This window comes from Pristiophorus japonicus, chromosome 18 (assembly GCF_044704955.1).
Source record: "Pristiophorus japonicus isolate sPriJap1 chromosome 18, sPriJap1.hap1, whole genome shotgun sequence".
In the NCBI taxonomy this organism is placed as follows: Eukaryota; Metazoa; Chordata; class Chondrichthyes; family Pristiophoridae; genus Pristiophorus; species Pristiophorus japonicus.
This window is the reverse complement of record NC_091994.1, coordinates 94,142,732-94,169,526: the sequence shown is the minus strand read 5'-3', so window position 1 is coordinate 94,169,526 and position 26,795 is coordinate 94,142,732. Positions and strand designations below refer to the sequence as shown.

Sequence of the window (26,795 nt, the reverse complement as noted above, 5' to 3'; positions counted from 1 at the left end):
ATCCTCCTCAACCGTCTTCTCCCTGTGGCTGAGGAGCTCCTCCCAGAGTCACAGTGCGGATTCCATCCAACAAGGGGTACAATGGACATGATCTTCACGGCGCGACAACTGAAAGAGAAATGCAGAGAACAGCATCAACCCTTGTACATGGCCTTCTTTGACCTTACAAAGGCCTTTGACACTGTTAACCGTGAGGGACTATGGCGTGTCCTCCTCCATTTTGGCTGCCTCCAAAAGTTTGTCACCATCCTCCGCCTGCACCACGACAATATGCAGACCATGATCCTGACCAACAGATCCACCACAGACCCAATCCATGTCCGGACCGGGATCAAGCAGGGCTGCGTCATTGCGCCAACCCGCTTTTCGACCTTCCTTGCTGCAATGCTCCATCTCACACTCAACAAGCTCCCTGCTGGAGTAGAACTAAACTATAGAACCAGTGGGAACCTGTTCAACCTTCGTCGCCTCCAGGTTAGATCCAATACCGTCTCATCCTCTGTCGTCGAACTACAGTACGCGGACGATGCTTGGGTCTGCGCACATTCAGAGGCTGAACCCCAAGCCATCATCAATATCTTCACCGAGGCGTACGAAATCATGGGCCTTACACTAAACATCTGTAAGACAACGGTCCTCCACCAACCTGAGCCCGCCACGCAGCACTGCCACCCGGTCATCAAAATCCACGGCGCGGCCTTGGACAGCGCGGACCATTTTCCATACCTCAGGAGCTTATTATCAGCAAGGGCAGACATCGACGACGAGGTCCAACACCGCCTCCAGTGCATCAGCGCAGCCTTCGGTCGTCTGAGGAAGGGAGTGTTCGAGGATCAGGCCCCCAAATCTGGCATCAAGCTTATAGTCTACAGGGCTGTAGTGATACCCGCCCTCCTTTATGGCTCAGAGACATGGACCATATACAGCAGAACCTCAAGTTGCTGGAGAAATACCACCAACGATGTCTTCGCAAGATCCTGCAAATCGTCTGGGAGGCACCAACGTCAGTGTTCTCAATCAGGCCAGCATCGAAGCACTGACCACACTCAACCAACTCCGTTGGGCGAGCCACATTGTCCGCATGCCCGACACAAGACTCCCAAAGCAACTCAGAACTCCTACACAACAAGCGAGCCCAGGTGGGCAGAGGAAACGTTTCGAGAACACCCTCAAAGCCTCCTTGATAAAGTGCAACATCCCCTCCAACACCTGGGAATTCCTGGCCAAAGACCGCCCTAAGTGGAGGAAGAGCATTCGGGAGGGCTCTGAACACCTCAAGTCTCTTCGCAGAGAGCATGCAGAAAACAAGTGCAGGCAGCGGAAGGAGCATGTGGCAAACCAGACTCCTCACCCACCCTTTCCTTCAACCACTGTCTGTCCCACTTGTGATAGAGACTGTAATCCCCGTATTGGACTGTACAGTCACCTGAGAACTCACTTTTAGAGTGGAAGCAAGTCTTCCTCGATTTTGAGGGACTGCCTATGATGATGGTGATTCCATAAACCAATATTCCAATGTGGCGGGCCTTCAACTCCTCCAGCAGCAGTGGGTCGTCAACTCCTCCAGCAGCGGCGGGCCTTAAACTCCTTCAGCTGCGATCGGGCCTCTCCTCAATGACGGCTGGACCTCTCCTTCCCCACAGGTGACCTCCTCCTTCAGCGACGACTGGAGCTCTACTCCTCTTCCAGCACGTGGTGAGTACCATGGCTGTGACCCCCCCTGACTCCCCACTCGGAACTCTAGTGGGCCGCTGACCCTCCCAATGCCTGCCCCCAACCAAGCCTCGGACCACCTACCATCAAGGGCGCTACTCAGCACCGAGCCTGCGGCCAGCATCTCGCCGTAGGCAATTAGGCCCATATAGCAGTGCCTGGTCTCCAGTCATCTTGGACCCCCTTGCCACTAGACCAAGACCTTGCTCAGCTAAGCCCATGTGGTAGCCAGTGTGCAACGGGCATCCCATGTTAAAAGAACTCACGCACAGGCATCTTCCACTCTTCTAACATGAAGTTCAGGACCTGGAACATCAGGACCCTCATGGACAACCCCAACAGCGACAGGCCGGAATGCCGCACCGCCATAATTGCCCGGGAACTTAGACCCCTTGATATTGACATCGCTGCCCTAAGTGAGACCTGGCGGGTAGGGAAAGGCCAGCTCAAGGAACAAGGTGGAGGTTACACCTTCTTCTGGAAAGGGAAACCAGAGGAAGAACGCCACCTCCACAGAATCGGCTTCATCATCAAAAATGAGCTGGTCGACCACCTCAAAGACTCTCCCTGCGGGGTTAATGAATGCCTCATGACTCTTCGACTCACCCTATCCCGGAATCAATGCGCCACAGTCATCAGTGCATACGCACCATCACTCGATGCAACAGATGAGATCAAAGAGGGTTTCTACTCCAACCTCTCAAAATCCCTGTCCCATGCCCCCGCAGACGACAAACTGATCCTCCTCGGTGACTTCAACGCCAGGGTCGGCAAGGACACAGCCCTCTGGGCAGGCGTGATTGGCAGAGAGGGGGTACGGAAAGCCAACTCCAGCGGTACCTTACTCCTGACAAAATGTTTAGAACATGAACGTGTCATCACCAACACCTTGTTCCACCAGAGGGTCAAATACAAGGCATTGTGGCAACACCCTCACTCCAAACACTGGCACTTGTTCGACTATACCATCGTCCAAGCCAGGGATCGCCAGGATGTGCGCATCACCCGCGCCATGATAGGAGCTGACGACTGCTGGACGGACCACCGCCTAATCCAATACGTCATTGACATCAACAGCTCCTCCTCAACAGTCTTCTCCCTGTGGCCAAGGAGCTCCTCCGGAGTCACAGTGCATATTTCGTCCCTGTCGGGGCACAAAAGACATGATTTTTGCAGAGCGACAGCTGCAGGAAAAATACAGGGAACAGCACCAGCCCTTATACATGGCCTTCTTCGACCTTACAAAGGTCTTTGACACAGTCAACCGTGAGGATCTATGGAGCATCCTCCTCCGTTTCGGATGCCCCCAAAAGTTCGTCACCATCCTCCACCTGCTCCACGACGACATGCAGGCCATGATCCTTACCAACGGATCCATTACAGACCCAATCCACTTCCGGACCGGGGTCAAACAGGGCTGCGTCATCGCCCTAACCCTCTTATCAATCTTCCTTGCTGCCATGCGCCACCCAGCAGCCGACAAGCTCCCCGCTGGAGTGGAACTAAACTACAGAACCAGTAGGAAGAAGTTCAACCTTCGCCGTCTCCAGGCCAGGTCCAAGATCACCCCAACCTCTGTCATCGAGCTACAGAACGCGGACGATGCTTGCGTCTGCGCACATCCAGGACATAGTCGATGTATTTACTAAGGCGTACAAAAGCATGGGCCTTACGCTAAACATCAGCAAGACAAAGGTCCTCCACCAGCCTGTCCTTACCGCACAGCACTGTCGCCCAGTCATCAAGATCCACGGTGCGACCCTGGACAATGTGGACCACTTCCCATATCTCGGGAGCCTCCTATCAACAAGAGCAGGCATTGACGACGAGATCCAACACCATCTCCAGTACGCTAGTGCAGCCTTCGGCCGCCTGAGGAAAAGAGTGTTTGAGGACCAGGCCCTCAAAACTGCCACCAAGCTCATGGTCTACAGGGCTGTAGTAATACCCGTCCTCCTGTATAGCTCAGAATCATGGACATTTACAGTAGACACCTCAAGTCGCTGGAGAAATACCACCAACGATGTCTCCGCAAGATCCTACAAATCCCCTGGGAGGACAGACGCACCAACATTAGCGTCCTTGACCAGGCCAACATCCCCAGCATCGAAGCACTGACCACACTTGATCAGCTGCGCTGGGCAGGCCACGTAGTTCGCATGCCAGACACGAGACTTCCAAAGCAAGCATTCTACTTGGAACTCCTTCATGGCAAACGAGCCAAAGGTGGACAGCAGAAACGTTACAAGGACACCCTCAAAGCCTCTCTGATAAAGTGCAACATCCCCACTAACACCTGGGAGACCCTGGCCAAAGACCACCCTAAGTGAAGGAAGCGCATCTGGGAGAGCGCTGAGCTCCTCGATTCTTGTCGCTGAGAGCATGCAGAAATCAAGCGCAGACAGCAGAAAGAGCAGGCGGCAAACAAGTCCCACCCACCCCTTCCCTCAATGACTATCTGCCCCATCTGTAATAGAGACTGTGGTTCTCGTATTGGACTATACAGCCACCTAAGAACTCATGTTAAGAGTGGAAACAAGTCTTCCTCGATTCCAAAGGACTGCCGATGATGATGATGATGATTCCAAGGCATGGCTCAGCAAGGAGCTCCTCCTCGCCAAAATATACAAACTTTCCAAATCTTAATTCATAAACATAGGTGTATACTGCTAACATATTATATAGACACTGTGTAGTTCTGTGTGAAATCGCTCAGTTCTTGAATATTTTCTAGTACCCGCCTGTTAAAATAGCAAATGTTCAAGTTTAAAATCAATACTTACAATACTTTTAGCCTCAGGTTAGAAGCCCTCCATGACTATGAAATGGATAGATGAGATGATGAGTTATATCCAGAGGGACACAAGATATCAAAACACTTAAGGACTACAGGTGTAAACAGTTTAAAAGTAAAGTTTTTCTTTGGTATGCAATATTATGCACTTGTTATGGCTGCGTTGAATGAAGTGGTCCATAATTTATTATTTCATTGTACGCCAAAGCACTTTCCAAAATGGCCTCAATAGATTTTTAAAAATTAATTCATGTAATGTCGGCCTCACCGGCAAGGTCAACATTTATTGCCCATCCCTAATTGCCCTTGAGAAGTGGTGAGCCGCTGCCTTGAACCGCTGCAGTCCGTGTGGTGAAGGTGCTCCCACAGTGCTGTTCAGAAGCAAGGTTCTAGGATTTTTACCCAGCGATGATGAAGGAATGGCAATATATTTCCAAGTCAGGATTGTGTATAACTTGGAGGTGGTGGTGTTCGTTCCTATGCACCTGCTGGCCTTGTCCTTCTAGGCAGTAGAAATCGCGGGTTTAGGAGGTGCTGTCGAAGAAGCCTTGGCAAGTTGCTGTTGTGCATCTTGTAGTCACGGTGCAGTCGGAGCGCCGGTGGTGGTGGGAATGAATGTTGAAGGTAGTGGATGCAGTGCCAATCAAGCGGGCTGCCTTGCCCTGGATGGTGTGGAGCTTCTTGAGTGTTGTTGGAGCTGCACTCATCCAGACAAGAGGAAAGTATTCCATCACACTCCTGACCTATGCCTTGTAGATGGCGGAAAGGCTTTGGGGAACCAGAAAGTGAGTCACTTGTTGCAGAATACCACCGTCTGAGCTCTTGTAGCCACAGTATTTATTGGACTGGTTTAGTTAGGTTTCGGTCAGTGGTGATCCCCAGGATGTTGATGGTGGGGGATTTGGCGGTGGCAATGTCATTACATGTCGAGGTGGCTAGAGTCTGTCTTGTCTGGCCTGGCACTTGTGTGGCACAAATGTTACTTGCCACTTATCAGTCTAAACTTGAATGTTGTCCAGGGCTTGCAGCATGCGGGCACAGACAGCTTAATTATCTGAAAAGTTGCAAATGGAACTGAACAATCATCAGCAAACATCCCACTTCTGACCTTATGATGGAGGGAAGGTCATTGATGAAGCAGCTGAAGATAGTTAGTCCGAGCACACAGTCCTGAGGAACTCTTGCAGCAATATCCTGGGGTTGAGATGATTGGCCTCAACCAATCACAACCTTCCTTTGTGCTAGGTATGACTCCAAGTGATGGAGAGTTTTCCCTGATTCCCATTGACTTCAATTTTACTAGGGCTCCTTGACGCCACACTTGGTCAAATACTGCATTGATATCAAGGGCTGGCACTCTCACCTCACCTCTGGAATTCAGCTCTATTGTCTATGTTTAAACCAGGGCTGCATTGAGGTCTGGAGCCGAGTGGTCCTGGCGGAACCCAAACTCAGCATCGATGAACAGGTTATCGGTGAGTAGGTGTCACTTGATAGCACTGTTAAAGCTGCTAGATCTGTTCTGAATCTATCCCATTTAGCATGGTGGTAGTGCCACAGAACATAATGGAGGCACTCTTGGTAATGGACATTGAAGTCCTCCACCCAGGGTACATTCTGTGTCCTTGCTACTCTCAGTGCTACTTCCAAGTGGTGTTCAACATGGAGGAGTATTGATTCATCAGCAGAGGGAGGGCAGTAGGTGGTAATTAGCAGAAGGTTTCCTTGCTGATGTTTGACCTGATGAGAGTTAATAGGGTCCAGAATCAATGTTAAAGACTCCCTCCCGACTGTATACCACAGGACATAGTGATGAAGGAGTCTGGCTGAATGGTATGATCTGTGAGTATGAGTGTGGAATAGATCTCCCAATTTTGGCAGAAGTCACAGATGTTTGTGAGGAGGACTTTGCAGGGTCAACTGGGCTGGGTGTGCCTTTTATCTTGTCCAAATCCAAAGCTTAGGTCGATGCCAGATGGTCCGTCTGGTTTTACTCTTGTTGTAGCAGTTTGGTACAACTGAGTGGCTTGCTAGACCTTTCAGAGGGAAGTTAAGAGTCAACCACATTGCTGTGGTTCTCCAGTCAAAAGTCACAAGTCACCAGACCGGGTAAGGATGGAAGATTTTGTGAACTAGATGGGTTTTTACAACAGTCCAGTAGTTACATGATCACCATTACTGATACTAGCTTTGTATTACAGATTTATTTAATTAACTGAATTTAAATTCCCCAAATGGTGGGATTTGAACTCGGGTCTGTGGATCATTAGTACAGGCCTCTGGATTACTAGTCCAGTAACATAATCACTATGCTACCATTCCCAGTAAGTAATTGAGATTAGTAGTTAAATGCATCACAACATGAAGCAGTAGCCATTCAGAAGAAAAGGTTCTGGGTTTGATTGTTAGTCTCTGCAGAATTAGCAAGTGGGGAGGTGTCACAGAGTGGAAACGGTTACCAGTGAAGTCCCACAGGGGTCAGTGTTAGGGTGGTTGTTACAATTTTTATAACTGACCTCGTGGATAGAATATTTATTAAGATGGCTACATTTCCAGATGACACCAAATGGGTGCTGTGCCAATAATGTTGATCAATGCACACTCATCTAAAGGAATAGGTCAATGGGCTGAGGGGTGGCAGATGGTTATCAACACAGATAAGTGCAAAGTCATGAGATTAAGTAAATACTTACATTTATATAGTGCCTTTCATGACCTCAGGACGCCCTAAAGTGCTTTACAGTCAATTAAGTAATTTTTGAAGTGTAGTAGGTGTTGTAATGTAGAAAGCAGTAAATGGCAACAGACTTGAAGGAACTACATGGTTTAGTGATTGGGTCTTAAAACTGTTGGTTCAGTGTTTGAAAACTGTGATGAAAGCAAATAAAATGTTTGGATGTGTAGCTAAACGTGTGACATGGAAATCTAAGGAGGTGAAGCTGCCACGTGGACAGGTGCGCTACTAGCACTAGTGACTGGCAGCTCACCTAATGCTCTGCATCTGGTATACCAAATTGCATTTATATAGAACCTTTGATGTAGTAAAATGTTCCAATAGGCTTCACAGGAAAATTATCAGACAAAATTTGACACCAAGTCACATGAGGAGATATTAGGACAGATGACTAAAAGTTTAGTCAAAGAGGTAGGTTTTAAGGAACGTCTTAAAGGAGGAAAGAGAGGTAGGGAGGGAATTGTAGAGCTTAGGCCTAGGCAGCTGAAGGCACAGCCTTCAAAGGTGGAGCAATTAAAAGCGGGGATGCGCAAGAGGCCAGAATTGGAGGAGTGCAGGGTTGTAGAGCTGGAGGAGGTTACAGAGATATGGAGGAACAAGGCCGTGGAGGGATTTGAAAACAATGATGAGAATTTTAAAATTGAGGTGTTGCCGGACGAGGAACCAATGTAGGTCAGTGAGCACAGGGGTGATGGGTGAATGGGACTTAGTTAGGATATGAGCAGCAGAGTTTTGGATGAGCTCAAGTTTATGGAGGGTGGAAGATGGGAGTCCGCTCAAGTTGAAATAGTCTAGAGGTTAACAAAGGCATGGATGAGAGTTTCAGCAGCAGATGAGCTGATGCAGGGGTGGAGTCAGGCAATGTTACAGTTACGGAGGTGCAAGTAGGCTGTCTTGGTGATGAAGCAGATATGTGGCTGGAAGCTTATCTCGGGGTCAAATACGACGTTAAGGTTACGAACGGTCTGGTTCAGTCTCAGACAATTCCCAGGGAGAGGGATAGAGTTAGTGACTAGGGAACGGAGTTTGTGGCGGGGACCAAATACAATCGTTTTGTCTTCCTTCGTTGAAGGAAATTTCTACTTGTCTGACAAGCAGTGTGACAAATTAGAGACCGTGGAGGGGTTGGGTAAGGTGATAGTGAGGTAGAGCTGGATGTTGTCAGTGTGCATCTGGAACCTGATGTTGTGTTTTCAGGAGAATTGGAATAGCACCAATTGTAATGTATGGAACTATGAGTGTGCTCACAGGTTTGTAGAGCTGTTGCCCACACTCCTGATCTTTGGGCACCCGGTGCAGAGGGGAGCGGGCAGGTCCGAGGGCCTCCTTGTAGGACTGCTCCTGGGCGGTCGAGGAGGTCGTTCAGCTCGACTGCCTGCCTCTCTTCCACAGTTCCATTCGCGCCAGGGTGTCCCTGAAGATGGAGCATGCGGTGTCCACTGGTACACTTGTGGCCCTCCGCGAGAGGTGGGCACCGGAGAGACTGGAGTGCATCATCACCCTCGGCAACCAAATTCTAATTTGATTTAAGATTTTCGTTAAAAGTTTTAAATTGTTAATTTGTGGGTTCTAGTGCCCTTGCAAAAAGCGGGCATTTGATTTACGTTTCAGCTAAAATAGTTGTACAGCTGTTGCCCACGCTCCTGATCTTTGGGCACCAGATGCGGAGGGGAGCGGGCAGGTCGGAGGGCCTCCTCGTAGGACTGCTCCTGGGCCTGGCCAAGGTGGCCATTAACCGTCCCGGCAGAGGACAGTCAAGGGGATCGTTCAGCCCGACTGCCTGCCTCTCTTCCACAGTTACGTTCACGCCAGGGTGTCCCTGGAGATAGAGCACGCGGTGTCCATAGGTACATTCGTGGCCTTCCGCAAGAGGTGGGCACTGGAGTGACTGGAGTGCATCATCACCCCCGGCAGCCAAATTTTAATTTGAACTAAGTTTACTTTAAAGTTTTATTCGAAAATGTGTGGGTTGTAGTGCCCTTACCAAAAGGGGGCACTTGATTGAACGTTATGCTCAAAATAGTTGTAGAGCTGTTACTCCAAGCCCCAAAACCTCCCTCGGGAGCCGGCGCCTCACAACTTGAGCTACCTCCGGGAAATCCCTGCCGTGCCATTCAGTTCTGCGCAGAGGGGATTCCTGTACAGGCTGCTCTTGCACACCCTCCATTTTGCCATCCTCGTCTGCCGTCCAGACACGCCCTGGCATACCATCTTGCTGTCCGGAGGAGGCGGGGGTCCCCAATGGAGGGCTCTCTATGCGGGAGTCCTCCCTTTATCTATTGGGGACTTGATCTGGAGGGTGTTGCATGGGGCAGTGTCATGCAATAAGTTTTTAACTCGGTTCATGGACTCCCAAACCACCTGCATTGTCTGCGGTCTGGAGGAGTCCGTGTTCCATGTATATGTTCAATGTGTGAGGTTGCAGCCCCTCTTCCATTATTTGAAGTGGCTGCTCCTCGATTTCTTCAGTCCCACTCTCCTGATCTTTGGGCACCCGGTGCGGAGGGGAGCGGGCAAGTTGGAGGGCCTCCTCGTGGGATTGCTCCTGGGTCTGGCCAAGGTGTTATTAACAGGTCCAGGCGGGCAGTCGAGGGGGTCATTCAGTCCAACTACCTATCTCTCTTCCGCGGCTACATCCGCGCCAGGGTGTCCCTGGAGATGGAGCACGTGGTGTCTAGCGGTACTGGAGGGACTGGAGTGCATCATAACAACAAGGAACAGAATTTTAATTTGATCTGTTAAAGTTCCTTTTAATGTTTAGTTGGTGATTTGTGGGTTCTATTGTCCCTTTAATAAGGGGACACTCGGCTTTATCTGTTTATTTTAAAATAGTTATAGTGCTGTTGCATTGTGAGTGGCTTAGCCAGTCACGTGGTGGTCACAAGACTCAATAAAACCCCAGTAAGTTCGGTGTAGGTCATCCACGATGAAGTATGCAGTTGTGAGCCTAGTGAATGAACTGGTAATGTGTAGTGTGATAGTTAAACCTTTGTTAATAAACCAACTAGTTCTTGATAGCAATGTGTTGCTATGAATTCTTAAGCAAAGAACCCATGAAGCAAATACATTACAAAATGGTGACGAGAATGGGAGTTTCTTCATGATGAAATTTTGGTGGAATTTCCTTTTATGAGAAGGCAAATGCAAGTGGAGCACAACAAGAAGATATACCGGCAGCGTGGTTCCTGAATGAGGTGCTGGCCGTACCATTTTTTTTGTGAGTAGTGAACAGTGTTAAACTGACAAAAAGAGCTTGTGGAAAGCCATTTAGAATCATTGAAAAGCATTTGAAGATTATTGAGAGTGATTAACGGCTATTAAGCTAAGGAAGAAAGATGATGTGTCGATAGCCACTGACACAGAGAAGGAAAACCTGGAAATCTTAGAAGAAGTATTCAGACGATTCAATGACCATAATCTGAAGCTGAAGAGGAGTAAATATACAGCATGAGGTGGTTTATCTAGGATTGCGGGTCGATGAAAATGGTCTCCAACCAGTTAAAGAGAAAGTGCAAGCCATCATGATGATTCTGGAACCAAAAAATGTTACTGAATTACGATCCTTTTAAGGCATCGGCCAATATTATGCTTGTTTCCTTCCTAGACGAGCAACGGTGCTCGCACCACTCCAATATTTATTAAAGAAAGGTGTGCATTGGATATGGGACAAAGAGCAACAGAATGCATAATGGCACATGCAAGCGATGCTTAAGCGGTAGTGCTCTTCTCATCCATTATAATCTGACGTGAATTAAGACTAGCATGTGATACCTCTGGGTATGGTGTAGGAGCAGTGATCAGCCATGTTATGAATGATGGGCAGGAAAAACTGGTTGCCTTTGCATTGCGTACGCTCAATAAAAGCAAACAAAATTATGCCCAGATTGAGAAAGAGGCTTTGGCAATTATATTTGGTATTAAAAAGTTTCACCAGTTTATTTTGGGATGCCAATGCACGTGAGTAAATGATTACAAACCGTTACTAGCTATCCTAGGCCCAAAGATGACAATTCCATCTAAGGCGGGTTCCAGGATGCAGAGATGGGTTAATTTATTGTCTCCGTATGATTCAGAAGGGTAATCAGGTTAGAGTTCTCTGTTGAAAAGAGCAGATCCACGCAAATGGGACATTGGTACAATTATTCGGGTATGTGGCACCAAGCAGTACTTGGTCAAAATTGGTGAATATGCATATTTTTGAAATGTTGAGGGTAATTTTATTTTTGGTCTTCATTCTTTTTCCTTAGCAACAACAATGAGCCTTAGCAGAAGTACATGGAATTTGGTTGAAGATGTAGCAAAAAGGTAAATTTTAAACAGGCTTTGAAATAAATATAGCAAGAGGGAGAAATTTAAAAATTTCTGAGTGTGGAGGCAAGAAGCTGAAAACTTTGACAGTGATGGGAGAGCAGAGGGAGGATAAATGCACAAAGTCATAAGAGCAGTGGGTACTAGCAGGGATATAGACGGTAGAAGGTTGCAGAGGTAAGGTGAATTGAGGACAATTTTGTAATCAATCAATTGAGGAATGGGGAGCCTAAGGAAATTGGTGTCGACAGGGGTAATATATGAGTGGGACATAGTGTGGGATGGGAAGTGAGTGACAGAGTTGTGAATGATTTGGATTTTATACAGGATGAAGCTGGGAGACTGGCAAAGAAAATGCCGGATAAGTTGAACCTGTCCTGGAAGCGAGAAAGGTGAAGATATGGGTTTCAACAACAATGGAGGTGAAGTAGAGGCCGGTTATATTTCAGAAGTGGAAGTAGGTGGTCTTGGTATTGTGAGGGTTTAGGCTCAGCTCAGGGTTGAATAGGACACTAATATTATACCTTGTTAGGTTAAACAAGGACAGGCATCCAGGAAAGGGGATGGGATTAGGGGCTATGGTATGAAGTTTGTGGTGGGTGCCAAACAAGATGCTTTCAGTCATGTCAATATTGAGCTCCAACAATACTGGCTGATCCATGACTTGAAGTTAGACAGGCAATTGTTATGACTTTGAAAGTGATGGTGGAGACATAAAGCTGGGTATCATTGGCATACACTTTGAAGCTGACCCATATTTACAAATAATGTTGCTGAGAGGTAGTATCTAGTTGAGAAATAGAAGTGGGGCAAGAATGGAATATTTGGGTATACTAGCGTTGACCATGCAGGCACAGCAGGAAAAGTGATTGTTTGTTGTATTGGAGTAGATAGGAATGGAACCATACAAGGATGGTACCACAGAGGTGAACCACTGGGGAGAGATAGCAGAGTAGGATGGTATGGGTAGCAAATTAAAAGTCATGGAAAGTTGGAGGAGGGATAATGCACCATGTTTGCAGTCACAATAACTGTTTTTGGTGACTTTGACCAAGGTAATTTTGGTGCTGTGGGCTATAAAGGAGGAGTGGAAGAGGTAGGCACAGAGTTGAGTGATGATGACACATTCCAAGTCCTTGAAAATGAGGGGAATCGGCAGCAGATGTCATAGCTGACCCTTTTTTTTCCATTCTCGAGACGTGGGCATCACAGGCAAGGCCACCATTTATTACTAATGCCTAGTGGCCTGAGAAGTGATGGTAGGGCCTTCTTGAACCACCACATTGGTGTGGGACAGGAGTCACAAATAGGCCAGTCCGAGTAAGGACAGCAGATTTCCCTCACTAAAGGACACTGGTGAACCACTTGAGTCTTGATGCCAACCTGATAACTTTATGATCACTTTAATTAATACCAGCTTTTTATTTCCAGATTTAAAAAAAACTGAATTCAAATTCTTAAATCGCCACGGTGGGATTTGAAATCACGCTCTCTGGATTATTAGTCCAGTAACATAATAACGACAGCACCATACCCTTAGTGGCCAGGATGCTTCTAACATTCCATGTGTGGCAATGTAATGAATGAATACTTAAACATTGGAATATAATGAGGTCCCTTAATTGCTCAGTGGATAAAGGCAACATGTAACTGAGCCATAAGGACCAGAAGATCCTAGGTTTAATTCTCAGTCTGTGTTGAGTTAGCTAATCTTAGCTACAATTGGCCTGGTCACCCCTGTCCTCAGGAGTTGAAGAGAAATCAACCAGGACTCCCACTCCTGTTATCCAACGACTACCAGAAAGTTTAGCTGTGATAACCTCCACAGGTAATCAGCTTGCCAACATTCACTGTCTTCGTCCATATTTGAAATATGGCTACTTGGGTAAACTGCCACAGAGAGGCCAGTGTCTTAAGCAGGGAGCAATATTGGCAAGAGAAAATTATATAATGTTCTTGCACATTTAGAGAATCTAAACTGCAGTTGATTACTGAGGATAAACAGAGGCAGCATACATAAATATACAAATAGTAATTATTAAGTCAGAATGCAAAATGAGGCAGTAAAGCAGTTATTCTACACCCTCCCTACTGGGGAAAAAAAAGACAAATCCAACCAAGAAACACAGAACTGAAGTGTGTGGCCTGGACTTGAACTGCTTTTTAATCCTCCTGTTCTTGGTCTCTGTATGCCGTGTCCATGTTCTCATAGGTTTGGCTTCTGAAGAAGCTTGGCTGGACTATATTTGTACAATGCTTAACACTGCAACCACTGTGAGCATGTAATACAAAACAGGGAATTAAGTGCCATATTCACGATTGTCTGTTTATCATCTGGTGGAGACAACTAGGATTTTACAGATTTAAAAGAGCATAATAATAGTGAGCCTGGGGAAAGAGAAACAGTGGAAGATGACCCCAAGATTAACTCAGGACACCATTTAGTTTGCAATCAGCCAAAATCCACATTTTCTGCAAATGGAACTGTGCCACGTATTTTTTGTACAGTATGTGTTGGGATAAACATTTTCTCCAGATCCAGTTTAGCACAGCCCCCATATAATACAATAACCTATTAAAGTACATACTTGCTCCTACCTAGCTGCAGTGGCTATTCGGATTTGCCCGTGTTGTGATTCGGGTCAACCAGTCTCCACCTGTAAACTGATCGCTTTACCACATGCTACACACAGATCCTTACTAATCTGGTCTTTAACAATGACAGCATCCATATTTCGATATTGTTGGTTCATTTTTTTAAATGTTTTACTAATTTTTTCATCTTTTCTGTTCTGAAGGTGCTAACTCAAACTGAGTTACAAATCCACAGTTAGCAATAGCCCTCTGGTCGGCTGACTATTTAATCATGTAGGGCATCATAGTCCAACCAGTCAAACCAAAATCTGTCCTCACCGAATAGATATACACTGTTCAAAATGAGTACCTGGATAGCGACGAGAAAGGATGACCTTCCTCCTCCCTAGCCAGGGTGCTAAGCTAATTGTAGAGCCACAACTGTCACCCTCTAACCTTCTGATCTGTATGACTCGCTGGCTTTGCCAAATGACGAAAACTAGGGCAGCTCACATGCCTGTTTTATTTTAATGCTCAGAAAGACAAGGGATGTTTGTGTTGGGGGATTTCAGGCAGCCAGTATCAGCATCGAGCACTCCCAGGTCGTAGAATCTTACAGCACAGGAGGAGATCATTTAGCCCATCGCACCTGTGCCAGCTCTTTGAAAGAGTTAGCACTTAGTCCTAGACCCCTTTCCTTTTCCCATACCCTTTCAATGTTATCATTTTCAAATATTTATACACTTCCCTTTTAAAAGCAAAGAGTGGGAATAAATGGGTCCTTTTCAGAATGGCAAGCAGTGACTAGTGGGGTACCGCAAGGTTCAGTGCTGGGACCCCAGCTATTTACAAGATACATTAATGATTTAGACACTAAGCTGGGTGACGGTGTGAGCTGTGAGGAGAATGCTAAGAGGCTGCAGGGTGATTTGGACAGGTTAGATGAGTGGGCAAATGCATGGCTGATGCAGTATAATGTAGATAAATGTGAGGTTATCCACTTTGGTGGCAAAAACAGGAAGGCAGAATATTATCTGAATTGTGACAGATTAGGAAAAGGAGAGGTGCAACAAGACCTGGGTGTCATGGTACATCAGTCATTGAAAGTTGGCATGCAGGTACAGCAGGCGGTGAATAAGGCAAATGACATGTTGGCCTTCATAGCGAGAGGATATAGGAGCAGGGAGGTCTTACTGCAGCTGTACAGGGCCTTGGTGAGGCCACACCTTGAATATTATGTACAGTTTTGGTCTCTTAATCTGAGGAAGGACATTCTTGCTATTGAGGGAGTGCAGCGAAAGTTCACCAGACTGATTCCCGGGATGGCAGAACTGACATATGAAGAAAGATTGGATCGACTAGGCTTATATTCACTGGAATTTAGAAGAATGAAAGGGGATCTCATTAGAAACATATAAAATTCTGACGGGATTGGACAGGTTAGATGCAGGAAGAATGTTCCCGATGTTGGGGAAGTCCAGAACCAGAGGTCACAGTCCAAGGATAAGGGGTAAGCCATTTAGGACCGAGATGAGGAGAAACTTCTTCACTCAAAGAATTGTGAACCTGTGGAATTCTCTACCACAGAACGTTGTTGAGGCCAGTTTGTTAGATATATTCAAAAGGGAGTTATATGTGGCCCTTACGGCTAAAGGGATCAAGGGGTATGGAGAGAAAGCAGGAATAGTGTACTGAAGTTGCATGATCAGCCATGATCATATTGAATGGTGGTGCAGGCTTGAAGGGCCGAATGGCCTACTCCTGCACCTATTTTCTATGTTTCTATGTTTCTACCATGGATTCTGCTTCCACCGCTGTTCCACCTATATCCTAACAATCCTCGGCCTAAAAAAAGTCTCTCCTAACCTGTCCCTTTGTTCTTTTCCTTGGTCAGATGTACCTTAATCCTAACAATGTGCCTTAATCCAAACAAAGAGCATCCCTTCAACATATTCCATTTCGCCTGCCATTCTGTGGCCTTTCGGAGTAAGATTTCCAATTAATGCCAAGTTGGGGACAGTTTGGTGTTAGGGAGCCTCTCTGACGAGTAATTATATCAACCAAAACTAGATAGCACAAATATTTGTTTTGTACTTATTACTCTAATGAAACATTTCTAGTTTGACTCAAATCTGTTTTTGGAAAATATACTTTTTCATCAAAAAGCTGAGATGAAGGGCCAGGGCTATAGTGCAGGGCACCATCAAGGCTGAAAAGAAGAGACCACATAAATCAGGAGGTGGTAGTTGATGACGTTAGGCTTGTTTAAACCAGTAGATTGTAGAAAAGAAGAAAAAAGATTAGGAATTCCATAGTTTTGAAGTTTTATGAAAAAATGAGTTACGGTAGGGGAGAGTGGAATGGGTGTTGATTTCAATGAAGTGATTGTAATCAAATTATGAGATTGTGAAACTGTATCAAATTAGTAAAAGGCATGAGTCTAGGTGAAAAACGTATGAATTTAAAATAGAAACTTAAGGTTTTTAAATATCTATCAACCTCACCCAGGATGTTATTGTCCGGCTTGTGAAAGAAATTAAATTAACAATTACTTTGCTATAAAGAGACGTTAGTAAAGCATAGGCATAGTTTTGAAATTTAACAGATTCCAACATACACATTACTAAAGTGGCAGGCAACGAGTACTCCCAATCTGCTCAAGGCAGTGTTGCAACAGTTTCGATATACGTGACTGTTGGAAACTATGTTCATAAATCAAGCAAAAGGAACTTCTCCACACGAGTAAATAGGTGGCAGGCTGCCAAAGGCGGGAAAAAAGTGATCCAAATCGCTGTGCTCAGACAGCCATTACCAGGTAAAACCTGTTGGTACAACAGGTAGCAATGATTTCCTGTCAGTTAATTAGTTACCGAAAGAAGCTTCTACATTTTAAAATATACCCTACATTACCGGAAATATGAGAATGTACTTAATGTAAATGCTTCCTTTGAAATAATTCAAAGATGAAAAATAAGAGAAATTGTGAGATTGACCTTTTTAAAATCAAATTGTCCAGTGGTGTGTCATGCAGAAAGTTACATTGTCCCAGCATAGTTGGATCGCCCAAACCATTACGTGGAACTGCTCTTGCAAATATCCACATCGTGTTAGATCTGTAGTATTTCGTCAACATTAATAAAAATGAAAAGAAAATGCCGCCATGGCTCTGCTAAAACTGCCACCGCACCGTGATTCAAGTCATGACTCGCTAAGAATAAATACATTGCATTCTAACTTTTTTCCATTGTGTTATAGTTTCGTGCACTAGAGCAAGAGAATTCATTCCTCCAGCAGCGACTGGAAACATTACGCGAGTGCGTGGGAAACGTGAACAAGGTGAGAGTTACACCTGACTAAATGTAACAAAAAAAACTTAACATGCCTGTTACACCGAATTTCATTCGAAGCAGGAAACAAGTAGCCACACTGCAACAATTTCTTACATTAGGTTTTAAACTAGTTGCAAGATCTGAGAAAAATACTGCAAAAATGATAACCAGTCTGTAAATATCTTTGGAAATCGCCGCTCATGGTAACTGCTAGATAGCCTGGTCCGAAACAGATAGGATCTAAGTTCCGGCATCATGGTGTGTCTTACACATTTTGTATGCCTCGCCATTTGGAATCAAAATATTTTGTTAATGATTTACTTGTTGAAAGTTCTTTGGTGTCCTTGACAATAGTTAATTGTAAATTATTGTTTGTGCAAAGGTAAAATTATAATGTACATAATATTTACATACTGTTTTGGTTAGTCAAGTCACTAGTATTTAGGTATTCATTTGCAAACCTCCAACAACAGTTGGCTCAGCCTGACATCATGGTAAGTACATCACGAAATGGATCTTATTAGTGGGAAGAGAGAAAGAAAATTGCAATGCCAATCAAACTGTAAAACAAGAAGACATCAGTCTTCTGGACAGTGGCGATTAGAGAAGATGACCTTTAAAAAGGCACCAATCAGATTAATCAGAAAACTGGGACATTGTGAGGATTACCAATGCGAATGGAACGAAGGCAAGACTTGACACTATCGCCAATTAAAATGAAGAACATAAATAATTGACAGATAAAGCACCAGTAGAAGGGAACATCTTGTCAAGATTGACGACAGATCCAAGCGTTATTAAAAACCATAGGTGGAGCTGCTGCATCAAAAGCCAATCATACACAGGGTGAACCACATTTTCCAATTGCAAGCTCCCTCTGTTCGTAATTGACATCTTTGGGGGGCGTAATAACAAGGGTTTGGGGCAAGCCCACAGATCATTGAATTATAGCTTGCAACGTTAGCAACATGGTCCAATAGGAATTACCTGTGCCGGATGAGTGACAGCTCAAGGGGGCTGGACAAACTGCAAAAGAAAAGAGGAAAATAATGATTAGCATACAGCCAATTAGCGCGACGGAGGCGGGACTTGAAAGATAAGCAGGGGAACCAATCCTAATGCAACATATTTGCATATCTCCAATCAGCACGAGGGGAGGGTGGTACGCAGGCGGTGATAGACAGCTGCTTTGACCAGTTGGAGGAGGGGAGGGCGGAGCTACGTGTCCGGGAGCGGAGGTATTAAGAGTGTGAGCGCGGCGAACGGCGCCTCATTGCTCCTCACAGTGTGTGTGAGTTAAAGGGGGATATACAGAGGAAAATATTTATAACCACAAGGGATAAATCAGCCTTTATCTACTTTTATCTCTATTTTTTTAATATATAATTTATTTATATATATCCTAAACTTACTCAGAATGGCTGATATCGCAGTGGACATCACCAAAGAGGTCAAATCCAAGGTGAGCAGTTTATTTGACAAAAAAATATATAATTTTAAAATAATTTTCCTCTTAAGTTTTTTGTGATGTTTAACCTTCCTCGTGTTTCCTTTGTTATCTCAAATTTCTCTGTGTGAAGCGTGCGCGCAACTATTGCCATCTAAATGTGAAATAATCTGGTACCCAAAGTAAGACTTAATTTTCGGAAAGGTATTTTGGGAGGTGAGCGGGTTGCGGAGTTTTCCCCTTCCGTCCCGGTTTTTATAGGTTTGTTGTTTTTTTAAAAATTAAAAAGTTAAAAACTTTTATTTATTGAAGAATGCGAGCGCGGAGTTGTTGTGTCTCCGCGACCTGACCTGTGAGGTGCAGATGTTGCCCGAGAGCCGCGTTGGTTAATTGTTCCGTTTGGGATTTTTTTTTTTTCTTTAAAAGTTGCCGGGTTTATGAGTCGCTTCAACGGGTCCCCGAGATCGGCTCGGTGGTCCGGCCAGGGGTGCCCGGGCTCGCCTTCTGGTCTGGGTGGACTGCACGGCAATAAAGGCAGCATTCGGTGGACTTTGCGGCGACGTTGTGGAGTGGATTGAACCGCCGGGTTCACTCTTCCCGCGCTCTCCTCAACATCGCTCGGAGCGGATCCTCCAATTTCCCCATACCCCCGCGGTCCGCTTCCCCCCCCGCAATGTTCCCTCACCCCGGGGTCCGCTTTCCCCCCGCAATGTTCCCTCACCCCGGGGTCCGCTTTCCCCCCGCAATGTTCCCTCACCCCGGGGTCCGCTTTCCCCCCGCAATGTTCCCTCACCCCGGGGTCCGCTTTCCCCCCCGTAATGTTCCCTCACTCCGGGGTCCGCTTATACCCCCCAATGTCCCCGGGGTCCGCTTATACCCCCCAATGTCCCCGGGGTCCGCTTATACCCCCCAATGTCCCCGGGGTCCGCTTATACCCCAATGTCTCCTCACTCCGGGGTCCCTTCACACCCAATGTCCCCTCGCTCCCTGATCGATTCCCCCGCACCCTCATCCCGGAGTCCGTTCAACAATTACCACCTCACCCTCGGGGTCCGCTGCCCCTCACCCCAATTTCCCCTCGCCACTGGTGACCGATTCCCCCCCCCCCCGCTCCTTCATCCCGGAGTCTGTTCACCAATTCCCACACCCGGGGTCCGCTGCCCCTCACCCCCCTCCCATCCCCGGGGTCCGCTGCCCCTCACCCCCCCCCCCCCCCCCCCCGGGGTCCGCTGCCCCTCCCCGATTTACCCTGGTGGCCGAATACTTTGCTCACCCATGCCCCCCCCCCATATGGCTCCGCTCCTCACCTCACGGCCCCGTGTGTGTGTGTGTACACTCGGCGATCGTGTTGCCCGGCGGCCGGTGACGCTCACTCGGCGCCGGTTTTCTCTCAAATCGGGAGTGGAATGAAAGGGAGCGGGGAAAAGGAAATCGTTGTTTTTTAAAAAAAAAATAAGGCAGCAACTACCGGCGGTGTGGGGCGCGAGCGGCCGCTTCCCGCTCTTTACAGCCGTTCGATTGTGTTTTCCGAGTCGAAGAAAACGGCGGGAGATGAGGCGCGCGGACGGGACGCTGGGGCGCGCGCCACCTCCGCCTCGCTCGCGCATAGGGGGCGGGGCTTGCCCGTCTCGCGGGGGTGGCGGCTCGAGTGCGCAGGCGCGCGCCCTCCTGGGACCCGAGGGGAAAGTTTTGAGCGCGTGGGTGGCGAGCGCTGCAAAATGGGGAAGAGAGGAGCGCTGTTAGCCGCTGCACCATTTCAACCCCCTGCCGCCATTTATTGGTGCATGGTGTGGCGAATCTTTCGTGGAAAGTGCAGAGTGAAAGGTGGGGTTGGGCAAACGAGAGGCAGATGCTGGATCCTCTTCCATTGCATCTGGAAACCCACTTTCTGCAGCAAGTATCAAACCACTTGCAGCAGGAGGTACCGGTTGAAAGAAAATGGGGAACTTGACTGCTCTTGCTGCTTCCTGCCGCCACAACAAAGCACTGTGATCATTGGATTGCAGCAAGGTGCTGCATTGCATGTTTTAAAACTGCTCCATAAAGTTAAACAAGAGTTGGCGTCAGTAGTGATGACCTCCGTCTCTTTACTAGAATATATTCTGCGCTGTGGAGGTTCCGACCGTGTTATTTCAGTCCCAGCTGTGTGTGGGTTGGGGGGGCGGGGGAAGGGGAGAAGAGAGGAGATGCAGCATTCGAGCCTTTCCGCTCGGTGCAGTTTGCATTGAGTGTGACAGTGTGCGGTTGCATTTGGGGTTGCCACGTGCCGGGTGACCTAGATGTGCCGGTGGCTGCAGTACATGCGACAATGAGCAGGTCCGCTCGCCGGGAGCGCAGGGCGAGGGACTCCGCTTGCTACGTGCACTGCCGCCGATTGGCGGAGCGCAGTCCCTTGAGTAATCGGGAGCCAATGGACTGCACTGGACGCATGATGCAATTTTTTAACCATGAATAGGTAAATGAGTGGGTGGGGGGGGGGGGGGGGGGAGAGAGGGAAAGGCACGGTCTATAATGTAGATCCATATTGATGGGCGCTTATTGAAATCTTTAAAGCTCATGATAGTAACATAGAGCAATTCTGAACAGTTTTTTTTTCCTTCTTGGGTTGCAGGACCTGAAAGAAAAAGAAAAGGCTGTGGAGGAGACTGAGAAGAAAGAAAACGGCAGCGGAGATGCCCCAGCAAATGGAACAGTAGGTATTAACGTTTGGGGGAAATTTCAAAATAGCCGATTTTTTTTCCCCAACAGGGTCAAATCCTTAATTGTTGGGTCGCTAAAAGCTCCTTTTAATTTGTGGATCAGTTTAGAAAAAGAAGCGTCTATAATTTAGCGACCCTGGTTTTAAGCACCCATCTTGTGACTGTTTACAAGTTGGATTGTGTTTCATGAACCCAAACCACAGACCCTCCCAGGCATTTTAGGTGGACTGTCAGATAGTTTCTCCAACTACCTTGACCCCGGCCAGAAAAGTAAACATTTTTGCTAACTTGGATTTTTGTGATTTTTCAATAACTTTGTTCTAATATACAGTTACCACTTGCTATAACAGTGTAGCCACAGTAAGCTATAACAGTCCAGTATGAGACAACACGTTTTTTGTATAGGTGTCAAATGGCTGTTCAAAGTGTTCTGATGCAGTCCATGCCAGCACAGTGCTAATTTAAATATTTGAGAGTATACTAGAACCATAAACTAAAGCTCGGCCAAACCAAGAAAACTGTACCACATCGGTGTAGATATTAACAATTTAGGCGGGTTGGATTGGGGCAGGTGGGGTTCAATGAAGACCATTGCCCGATTAACGGGGGTGATTGCTTCTCCTGAGCTGTGGATAGACAAATTTACACAGTGCCAGTAGAGTTGCTATCTATCAAGTAGCTACAAGTTCAGATTTACTGTTTCCCTCAGACGATTTGCTTATGTTCCAGGAGGAGGAGAATGGGGCTGATCATGCAGCTGAAAATGCAGAGGAAGTAGATGAGGAAGAGGAGGAAGAGGAAGATGGTGAGTAGCTAGGAGGAACTTAACACTTGCTAATGCTGCATTGAGGCTTCAGAATGTGTACTAATGTAAAGTCATCACATTTTTGGACTCTTAAAGGGATAAATATGTAGGCTTTCTAAATAAAAAGACTGATCAACCTATCTGGGCTTCAAGAAAGATTTCCTCGGTAATTGCAATAAACTGCCATACTGGAAATACTTTGAATAGTGATGTAATCCTATCCTAATGCATTGGTAGGTCACAGTCTGGGTTTGAGTTTTAGAGATTTTGCTAAATGGGCAGTTTTCTCTTCCAGCTGAGGGTGAAGGTGAGGAGGAGGACGGTGAAGATGATGAGGGTGCTGAGGAGGAAGGAGATGATACAGATGGACATGCAGTAAAGCGTCCTGCTGAGGAACAGGTATGTACAGATCCGTTTCTCGAAGTAAAGCGGCGAAGTCATTTGCATGGTTCAAAATGCAGTGTTTCAGTGGCATGGTGAATCGCTGGGAGAGTCCGACTGTGACCTCCAACAAGTACCTGGTTCTGTTGAGGCATACCACATATCTTCACGCTGGGGCAGACTTGACTACAAAGCCTTTGTCTATAAGGAACACAGGCCTCTTCTCGGCCATGCAAAGAGCGATATGGGATCAGGGCCCAAAATAAAGACCTTTTTTTTTAATGGCATTTGAAAAATTGACATCTAAATTTGAAAGAATGAGGGTGAGAATTTTACAGGCCGAGTTCTGAAGGTGGGGGGTGGGGGGCCCCTGTTCACTCGACTGAAATGTTGCTGCTGTTGACTTTCTCTTCCCGTTGACCTAGTGGCCAGAGCTTGCTACTGCATGGCAGCAAAATTGCACTCCAAATGTTTTTCCATCCTTTTTGATGTTTTCTGCCTTTGATGAGATTTAATATCTTTACTTTTTTTTTCCTCTTCCAGGGCGAAGGTGAAAAGAAGAGGCAAAAGTCAGAAAATGGAGAGTTGACAAAGCCCAAGGCAGAAGTTTAAACATTCCTTTGTTTGAATTTTTATATCTTGATGGTGTGGTCAGATTCGCAATGTAGAGATTGTGCTTTTTTTAATGTACACTTGCAGAGTGTGGGTTTTTATATTGTACTGTACAACTGGTTCTTGAAACACCTGTCCAAGGCATTGCTCTGGGGAATATGTTTTTTATGAAGTTATTTATTATATGGTCTTTGTACAACCACATTTGTAATTGGTTTGAACGCTGTAATAAATGTTTTTCAGGTCTGTTTCAAAATGGGTTTAGAACTTGGATTTGTACATTTTAGAAGCACATGCTTTACAGTTGACTGACCATGTACTTACTTCAAGAAAAGAAAAAATAATAACTGCCCTTTTTTCTTTTTGTAAATTGTGTTTAGGGTAGAGCTTCATATGCAATGAAGGCCAAAGATATAGGTCTTGTTAACTGGGGGGTGGGAGGGGGAAGATGAACCTGGTCTTCTATTCTGTACAAAAAATACAAAAATGTAACAAAAAAATTTAACATTCAAGCTCCACAATTTGTCGCTGTTTGATATTGTTCGTGGTGCAAAAAAAACTTCCAGCAAAAATTGACAGGTTCAATTTGTAAATTTCTTTTTGAACTCATTGTAACCTATGCTTAAAACCCTGTATGTGGTTTAAAGAAGTAATTTGATTAAATAAGTAGTATCATTTTTTCCATATTGAACAAGGTTAAATTTGTATACCTCATTAGTTCATGCTTGACCACTACTTTGTATATTCTGGTTAAGTACTATAAATAAATCTTTGGGTTTTTTAAAATGTGTCCGATTGATTGATTGGAGGAAAAGGTTGTTTTCTTACTATATTGTAGACATTATTGTCACTGGTGCGCACTATTTCCTACTCTTTCCCCAGGATCTCAAATTATGGAACTTTTTACGTCCCTCCGTCTTCGTCTTCCATTTACAGGCTGAACCCAAGCTTGGTATCATCTAATCCCTACTTTATGACTTGGCTGGCCTCCCATTTTGCTTCATTAGTTGTGTTCTGCACCACAGCCTCTGTAGGTCTCCATAAAGGGCCTATAAATTTAAGATGGTCACTAATAAATCCAATAGGGAACCAGGAGAGACTAGCTACTTTACTTTACCCCTAGAGTGGTTAAATGTGGAATGTTCTATTAGAGGGAGTGGTTGAGGTGAATACCATAGATGCATTTAAGGGGAAGCTAGCTAAATATATGAAGGAGAAAGGAATGTACTGATGGGGTTAGATGAAGTGTGGTGGGTGGAGCAAAGTACCGGAGTGGACCTGTTGGACCAAATGACCTATTGCAACTACTTTGAAGTAATGGCTTGGTCATTGTAACTTTCATGCAAATTATGAACGCAAAGCTTATTGGAGTGAGCTGTATTTGTGTGCTCTACACTGGCAGTAATTGACTTGATTAAGTGGGTCAAACAATTTGTAACACCTGATAAAGTCTGTGCCCTCTCGTGCCTTAGCCACTTATTCTAACGTACAATACAGCTTTATTCTGCCATACCAGCATGGGATTGAGGCAGCTGTTTAGCACACCTGCAGTAGATCATGGAACATAAACTCACAATTGAACTTGTCTGCATTTAATAAAACAATAAACAGTAAGATGCAATTTCTGACTCCTGTGCTGTGGTGTTCCTGTAGATGCAAAATGCTGTTTTCAGTTATTTATCTTTGTGTTGGCTCCCCAGTGTCTCCTAATTTAATTGGCCTGTCAAAAAAACATTGCAGTATTTTGACCTGCAGGCTTTGTGATCGAGATATACATCTTGCATTTATATAGTCCCTTTGCTGCTTGAGGGATAATCAGTGGAAGGATGACCACACTTGAAGGAGGCAGAGGGGTTCAGTAAGGACATTTGAATGAGTCCCTGTTGACTAACTGCACAATTGCCAAGACATGTGGGATGGGGGCATACACAAACAGCTGAAGTTTGAGGGTTGTCGGGATGGAGAAGTGAGCCCATGCAGGGATTTAAACAGAAGGATGTGAAATTTAAATTGAGAAGTTGGTGGATCGGCAACCAATGGAGGTCAGAGGTGGTGGGATAGGTTTCAGTCAGCGGCGTGCTCGCTCAGAACTTGTATTTTATATAGCACCTTTAATGTAAAACATCCCAAGCCACTTCAGTGTTTCAAGACCAGAAAAAAATTTGACACTGAGCCAGATAAGAAATGGCAGCTGACCAAAAGCTGTGTTAAAGAGATAGGTTTTAAGGAGCGTCTTGAACAACAACTTGTATTTATTTAGCATTTTTAACGTAGTGAAATGTCCCAAGGTGCTTCATGAATATTACATGACAAAAATTATGTGTAAGTGGAAATTAGTGCAGGTGGTCAAAGGTATGTTTTGAGGAGCGTCTTGAAGGGGGAAAGAGAGGTGGAGAGGTTTAGGGAAGGAGTTCCAGAACTTAGGGCCAGGACAGATAGGGCAATACATACTGTGCATCAGTGGGGGTTTCAACAAGTAATTGGGAATGCACAACTGGCTTATTAGTAAAGATAAAGAATTGAACTAATGGGTTAAGGAAACCACTGGGGCTAATTCTCTTAAGTGACCGTGACGCCACATTCAAATTATGGCACTCTTGGGTGATTGACTACGGTACAATTTCCATTCAATGTGATGTGGGATTTAGAAAGATAAACTTCAGGGAAACTAGGGCTGAACTAAAGCGAAAAATAAAATTTGACTGGGAGATACAGTTCAACATCAGATGGTCAGTGAGTCAGTAACTGGGTGAAATATGTTTGAACACCATCAACCCTGTGTGTAATGTCCAACCAGAAAGAGTGAGAAAAGCGGAATCCAGTTTTAAAATGGAAGTGGATAAATATTTAAAGAGTGGTTAGCTCTTTCAGAGAGCCAGCACACACACAATGGGCCAAACAGCCTCTTGTGCTAAAAATGATCTGATTCCAGTTAAAAACAAATGGGATACTTTGACAATACACCATTGAACATAGAGGATAATTACATACTCAGGATTAGCAAGCAGACTTAAAAAATAAGATGACCTGAAATGGATTAACCCAATTCTCTGATGATTGCAATTGGCCACCTCTGGGGGCTGGCCTTGAGTTTCCCATGTCTTGGAGACTAAAAACCAGACACTAAAAACACGGATTGTTCTCTCCTCGCTCACTTAACCACATTATTCAGCATTCTATTATCTTTTTCTTAATGCCCTGCAATGTTAGCTCCACCATTCCCATGCTTCTGCATTATCTGCCGCTCAACTTCCCATTTCCTCTTCCAATGTGCAGTGCCTTATATTTCCATTAAATGTCATCCCCCACTAGTCTGCCAATCTAGATTTTATTTAACTCCTTTTGTAGGTCCCTGACTGCTTCCTCAAACTCCACCACACCCACTTCCCAGTTTAGTAT

At 45.7% G+C, this 26,795-nt stretch overlaps 2 protein-coding genes across 2 annotated transcripts in view; one reads left to right on the top strand and one right to left on the bottom strand.

Moving 5' to 3' along the window:
* Positions 1–20,454, bottom strand: part of LOC139228903 (putative oxidoreductase YteT) — a 285,946-nt gene extending 265,492 nt beyond the window's left edge. The window contains exons 1-2 of the mRNA XM_070860400.1: positions 20,368–20,454; positions 18,440–18,478 (exon numbers count right to left, since the gene is read on the bottom strand). The gene's annotated coding sequence lies outside the window, so the exon portion shown is untranslated. The remainder of the gene's footprint in view (positions 1–18,439; positions 18,479–20,367) is intronic.
* LOC139228904 (parathymosin) lies at positions 18,720–24,182 on the top strand. Its single transcript, XM_070860403.1, has 5 exons — positions 18,720–18,914; positions 21,511–21,591; positions 22,328–22,403; positions 22,699–22,802; positions 23,328–24,182. Exons 1-5 carry the CDS (start codon positions 18,870–18,872, stop codon positions 23,394–23,396), a joined length of 375 nt encoding a protein of 124 aa, XP_070716504.1. The 5' UTR covers positions 18,720–18,869; the 3' UTR covers positions 23,397–24,182.
* Positions 24,183–26,795: the final 2,613 nt, after the last annotated feature.